General features: G+C 46.7%; 1 protein-coding gene across 1 annotated transcript in view; it reads left to right on the top strand.

The window, feature by feature from the left end:
• Window positions 1-317: 317 nt before the first annotated feature.
• The window catches only part of LOC110519130 (protein piccolo-like), a 65684-nt gene continuing 59201 nt past the window's right edge, over window positions 318-6800 (top strand). The window contains exons 1-2 of the mRNA XM_036945556.1: window positions 318-2355; window positions 4506-5534. Of these exons, the coding sequence (XP_036801451.1) occupies window positions 1117-2355; window positions 4506-5534 (2268 nt within the window). The 5' untranslated portion in view covers window positions 318-1116. The remainder of the gene's footprint in view (window positions 2356-4505; window positions 5535-6800) is intronic.

Raw genomic sequence — 6800 nt, 5'->3', positions numbered from 1 at the left:
TTGTTGACATATTGCTAACATTTTTTGCTTGTCAGCAATCAAGTTTTTTCAAGATATGTAACTTTCAAAGTACAGAAATCATCCACATATGATGTATTTTGCATCATATGATGCTGCGTTTTGCATAATTTCTGTATTTTGAATGTTACATAACTTGAAAACTCTGACAAACAAAATATGTTGGGTCTATGTCAACAATGGACTAATGAAACAAATACCAAAAGATAGTTTTTGGGTGGAGTTTTCCTTTTAAACACCAATTAGCTTATGGTATGTTGGCCTCAAATAGGAAGCTATTTTTCTCTGTAATTCATGCTTTACCTTCAGGTCAAATTCACAATGACGCTTCACTGTTCCAAACCTGAACCACTTGATCTTATTTCGTGCTCGGCATTGATCTATCTATCATCTACGTGATAGGTTCAATCTCAGTTGATGAGTAGCTGGGTTGCACCTGACAGCAGTGTAGGCTAGGCTGTCTATCCCGCCTCTCAGCTCGATCTAATAAGGCCATCTCATCTTACCCCATTGAGCTGTTTCTCACTCTCTCTCCTATATCTCCATGATCTCTCAACTGTAGATGTCATTCAGAGCTATTCACTTTCCCATCAGCACTAGCCTAGGGCTGGTAGTATGCTTGCTTTGTGCTCGCTGTGCCGATGATAGGCCTATGTCCAATGGCTTTGGGGTGAAAGGTTAGCTTGTTGTGTCGGGCAGAGGCTTAAGTGCATTTCATCATTGAGCATTTAGCCTACAGTATTGCTCAATACCCCCAAAGAGCCACACCTCATGTAGGCCTTGTAGTTAAGTAGGCTATGTTATTACAACACATCATACCAGATTGTTGAGATGTCTGTAGAATTTGAGTGATGAGTTGTCATATAACAATTATCATTCTTAATGATTTGGTTGTTTGGAAGATCTGTTCATCTGGGATACATATGTGTCTGTATGTGTGTTGAATGATGTATTTAGGAGCTCTTCTGCGGCGATGGTGATCATGAGTGTTTAATTAGTCTCATCTCTAAGTTTGCCAACCGGCAAATATCAGCCATTTGATAGTGTAAAGTAGCTTCCCCTCCTTGTCTCCTCTCCTTCCTCTTCGCTGATCTGAAAATGCAACAACATGGTGGAAGCCTATGGCAATTTGCTTTCACCTATCCAGCTCTGTCACATCAGTACAGATTAAGGAAAGGAGGGAATGAAAGGAAGTCACAGAGTATTGAAATGTATACACACCATCTATTTCCATTTGTACTGCCAAATGACTCTTCTTTGTTTGTTTGTTTCTTTCTTTCTCACACTCTCTCTCTCAGGCCCTCGGAGGCAGATGTTCAGCAGCGGCCCCAGCAGCCAGGAGTTGGACCCTCTGTTCGGCTTAGCAAGAGTCGCACCGTAGACGCGTTTGGAGAGGGCCCCACTGGCAGGCCGGCCCCTGGCCGCAGTCCCTCGTCCCTCAGCCTCTTAGAGTCCCGATTCAGGCAGGAGCCTAAGGACCCAGAGAAGAAAACAGGCATGTTTGGCTCCAGCTTCCTGAGTGGGGCCAACCCGCTTAACGCTGTCTCATCCATGACCTCCCAGGTGTCCTCTGGAATGTCCTCAATGTCCTCCGAGGTCACCTCCATGGGCTCCGGGGTCAACATGCCCTCATTTGGCCTGTTTGACAAGGAAGAAAAGCCTGGAGAGAAGCCCCAAGGTGGGCCCCCAGGGCCAGGCAGCAAGGGCCCCCAGCAGGGGGGGCCAAGACCCCCTGGCCCCGGACAAGGGCCCAGACCCCCTGGGCAGCAAGGGCCCAGACCCACTGGTCAAGGACCCCTTGGGCAGCAAGGGCCCAGAACCCCTGGCCCCGGACAAGGGCCCAGACCCCCTGGGCAACAAGGGCCCAGACCCACTGGTCAAGGACCCCCTGGGCAGCAAGGGCCCAGAACCCCTGGCCCCGGACAAGGGCCCAGACCCCCCGGGCAGCAAGGGCCCAGACCACCTGGTCAAGGACCCCCTGGCCAGCAAGGACCCAGACCCCCTGTCTCCGGACAAGGGCCCCCTGGGCAGCAAGGGCCCAGACCACCTGGTCAAGTCCCCCCTGGGCAGCAAGGACCTAGACCCCCTGGCCCCGGTCAAGGGCCCCCTGGGCAGCAAGGACCCCCTGGCCCCGGTGCACAGCCAGGCGGGCCAGCTAAAGCTGGGGGTCCCCCTGGTCCACAAGGCCCTGGTAAACCACCTGGAGGTGGGCTGTGTCCGCTGTGCAAGAGTACCCAGCTCAACGTGGGCTCCAAGGAGCCGCCCAACTTCAGCAACTGTACCATGTGTAAGAACCAGGTGTGCAGCCTATGTGGATTCAGCCCCCCAGACTCGGAGGTAAGAGAATGCCCTCTCTCTCTAGCTTGCTTTCTTCCTCTCTCTCTTTCTCCTGTTCTCTGGTATATATTTATACTACCCTTTCTCTCTCTCTCCACCGTATTTCCATTTTTCCACACTTCCTTTGTCGCTGTTCCTCTCTCTCTCTCTCTCGCTCTCTCACTTACCCTTAAAATGTATTTGTACTGTAGTTTGTGCTGACTGAGGGTCTATTATATGGTGTTTTTTCACATCACATTCTGTCTCAGATGTATCAGACACTTCATTCAATTAAATGTCTACTGCCAGTGTCATTGCAGAGATACAACAACCAACGTATGCCTTGAATTCGTTTCAGTTTTCTGTTTCTGTTTCTGTTTATTAGTACAAAATTCACCCAGCATGTCTAAATGACATTTCAACTTCACAAGAGAAGCACAGTACACCATTACGGTACAAAATATATATAAAAAAAGGTGAATCAATCAAAACCAACAGTTAATTCTCATATCTAAAGAAGCAGAGCGATAATTTTTAAGCATTAGCATTTTTAGCATTAACATTTTTAGCATTAGCATTTTTAGCATGAGCCTTTTCAGCATTAGCCTTTAAGCATTTAGCGTTCCAGAGATGCCCATGCAGTCAGGCCTAGCTCTGGAAATGCCCCCCATATTAACGCCACACAGCTTGAGGAACAGAGGGGCCATATGGACAGTGGGGAAGCTATCAAGGTGACTCATGTCATGGGCACAGGAAGCCTCCAACCGCCGGCCAACGTCAGGTTTCAGTAACCAACCACACGAGCCATGCACCCCCGAGGCATGATGCCTGTTGAAACTGAGGGGGGCAGGTGATCTGATACTTATCCATATAATGTATTTATTATAGATATACAGAAAATACAATACAAATAATGAATTCAAAGATTTGGTCATCAGTGCCCCTCTCAAAAATAATATCTTTGCACATGCTATCAGATAAAACAGCAGAATCACAAAGTGGTCATATTTTGCATCTCTTTTTCTGGGGGTAGAATTATTGAGCATGGTAATCACAAAGAGGGAACGGAAATGTGAGTGTTGTTCTATGCAAGAAGATACTGATAATAACCATGTCAATATTGTCCTCTTTTGTAGGGTTTCTTGTTGTAGACAATGGTAACCAAGGCCATGTCCTGTGTAGTGAACAAAAACATTACACTGTAGCTAAGCTAGTTGTCAGGATATGTGACGAAACTCCATCTTTAGAACAAACACACAGTATATATCATGTAAGAAATCAGTATGAATATCTAATGATGTATTTATGAAGTGTTACAGATGCATCAATACAGTTGTTTCCCATTTCTAACTAACCATGAAATGCATCTACTTTCATCAGAGTACTTTTCTTATATTTCAAGAATGACTCAACCAATAAACATCTCAAATTAAACAAATAAAATGGTTTGTAAAGATGATTTTCTGCCTGAAATTAGAGAAATATTCCATTTGTAATGCAGCCTTGTCAAATAGTACATTTAATGGTGGTTCTGCAAATTGCCACGATCTGCAAATACAGCTCCCGTTACTGCAACACGTAATTAGTATAAATCATTCAATTTGCTTTTAAATCCCTCAAGAACTGAGCGAAAAACAATTTACAGTGTGAAAAGAGAATCATGTTATTGAGATTGACTAATTAAGTTGTTTTTTTTCTCTGAATTACTGTGATGTTTCACTTAAAGGAAAGGATTGTGTGTGTGTGTGTGTGTGTGTGTGTCATTGTGTGTGTGCGTGCGTGTGTGTGTGTGTGTGTACCTGTATATACACTACATTAGGGCTGTGATATTGGAATGTGATATCGCAATATTGTTTTCATGGCAAATATATATATAATATAAAAAAATACAAAGCAGAACATACTGTTTGGTCCTTTAAAAACCTGCTGGATGTAAAATATTGTGTGCTATAACTTGGAAATTAAATAAATGTCACTCTGGGTGACAACATAATGGTATTTGTTTCCAACATTTGGGCTGTTTTCCTAAAGAAGTTAAATCCGCTTTGTGTTTTGTTTCCTTGCCATGTTACTAATGAGTATCGCGATACTGGTACTGTCCCGGCCATACAGTACATGTGTGTATATGTGTGTGTCGTATGTGTGTCTGACCATGTTTTGTATCTTTTCAGGGTAAAGAGTGGCTGTGTCTCAACTGCCAGATGCAGAGGGCTATGGGGGGTATGGATGACCCTCCTATGATGGGCAAGGGCTCTGCCCCTCCTTCACCCTCAAGGAAAGACCCTGGCAAAGATGGCAAGAAGCCCAATCTACTGATTAAGCAGCAGAGCATTTCCGACAGAGGCTTAACCCCTCCAACCACGCCCAAACAGAAATCCCCCGGCCCATCTTCCCCGAAAGGCAGCCCCCAGCCCTCACCGGCCAAAGGTAAACAGGAGTCCAGCTTCTTCGGGGGCCTGGGGGGCATCAGCCTAGGGGGGCTCACCGATGTGGCCAAGCCTCCAGCCGCTGCCTCCCAGGCGGCCGAGTCCATCACGGGAACAATGTTCAGTGGCTTTGGTGGGTTCACTGGATCAGCCAAACCTGATCGGGCCAAAGCCGCTGCTGGTACCCCAAAAACAGCAGAGTCGGTGACGGGAAAGATGTTCAGCGGGTTCGGTGGTTTTACTGAGACAGCCAAGCCCCCGGCGGCTGCCTCCCAGATGTTTGGCTTTGGCTCGTCTATCTTGAGCTCGGCCACCAACCTCATGACCACCGACTCTGTGGACTCTGTGGATGAGAAAGCTGGTTCTCTTGCCGATTCTCCTGCCGGTTCTCCCCTCGGTTCTCCCCCAGACTCCCCCTTCTCTGCCCCTGGTTCTCCCCTCGGTTCTCCCCCGGACTCTCCCTTCTCCGCTCCCGGGTCCCCCCCCGACTCAGACAGCCCTGACACCCCACCTGCCTCCAAGAAGGCCCCCAAACGTGCCGTCTCCCTGCTGAAGGACCAAAAGTCCATAGAGGCAGATCCCTCCGTGGAGCCTCTGAAAGCGGGGGAGCAGCTTACTACGGCCACAGGCTTGGGGGCCCAGGAAAACTGCCCTCTGTGTAAGGTGGAGCTGAACGTTGGATCAGCAGACCCCCCTAACTACAGCAACTGCACCGAGTGCAAGAAGAGTGTGTGCAACCTGTGTGGCTTCAACCCCACACCTCATCTTGGTGAGGTAAGACCAGTACAGCTTTCACTACTGCTAAAATAGAAACAGTTCTGCTGAAAGGTACACAAACCATACAAGGATTTCAGCTGTTTCCATTGTTACAGTAGGTGGGTTAGGGCTACAGTCTTCTGTACACTCCATGTTGTTCAGTCACTCACTGGCTATATAAAAACCACATCTGCAGTCAATTTGGTTTCTATATCTTCCAATTGTAATCAGGACACAAATATTGACACCCTGTTTAAAGGTACCCCTCTTACCATAAGTGAACCTGAACGTTGGTCACGGTCTTGGTGGTCATGACTGCTGCACGTGTTTGACCTTTGAAGGAGTGGTTTGTGGTTGATGCGTTTAGCTTTCCCTAGCCTCCTAGCTGCCCTGTAGTCTAACTCTAAGCCATTGTGGGGCTAGGTTAATAAGGCTAAATGAATGCCATTTAAATGGCCATCTCATTATTGAACGACATTTACACTTCAAAAGGCTGCCACTTGACTCTGTAATCTAAGAGAGGGGCGTGTGTGTGTGTGTGTGTGTGTGTGTGTGTGTGTGGTCATAGGGACCAAATACTCTTTAATTTCTCATCTTCCTAGGAGGTTATAGAATGTTATTACTAGTGTGTCCCATTGACGCTGAATTAACATACATCACTTACATTCAGTTCCCAAGAACAGATGGTTTATGGGGTCATTCAATTATATTAATGGAAGAACTGCACAGAATTTCATTCAGTTCAGCGAATCAAAGCTCACTGTCAAACAGTATTCTGATGGGAAAATACAGCAGTAGCCTCCTTATTGCTTGTCTACTGTGTAACTGCTGTATATTTTGGTTGACAGGTCAATAGGGTGTAATACGGGTAGCGTTGGTTTCTCAATTGAACTGTGACTAGATTGTCTTTGTTATCGACCATGTCTGGCTCGGCTTAGGAGCTACTCACAGTGTAAGTTGTTCAACCTTGAGTGAAAGCAGTGAACGTGTTGAAGGCAGGTATAGTTGAGCTCACGCAATGGCAGGTTTGGCGTAGCTTCACATGCTAGCTTCCCTATGCTAGTAGGTAGTTTAGTGTTTAGCGGTGTAGCGCGTGGCCAGTTCCCTTAGTAATCACGCTACTGGTCTATTTAAGGTGTTCCGGGGAGATTAGGCAGTCTAACTCCTTGTCACACGGTGAGAACCATGACTCCACCACCACGCCCAACAAGATGGCAGCCACTCCATTATGAAACAACGTCACTGAAAAGGCTCTCTATTTTCTCGTGGAGTTCATCATTTACG

The sequence above is a fragment of the Oncorhynchus mykiss genome, chromosome 15 (assembly GCF_013265735.2).
Source record: "Oncorhynchus mykiss isolate Arlee chromosome 15, USDA_OmykA_1.1, whole genome shotgun sequence".
Classification (NCBI taxonomy): Eukaryota; Metazoa; Chordata; class Actinopteri; order Salmoniformes; family Salmonidae; genus Oncorhynchus; species Oncorhynchus mykiss.
This window is presented reverse-complemented; position numbering and strand designations above follow the sequence as displayed.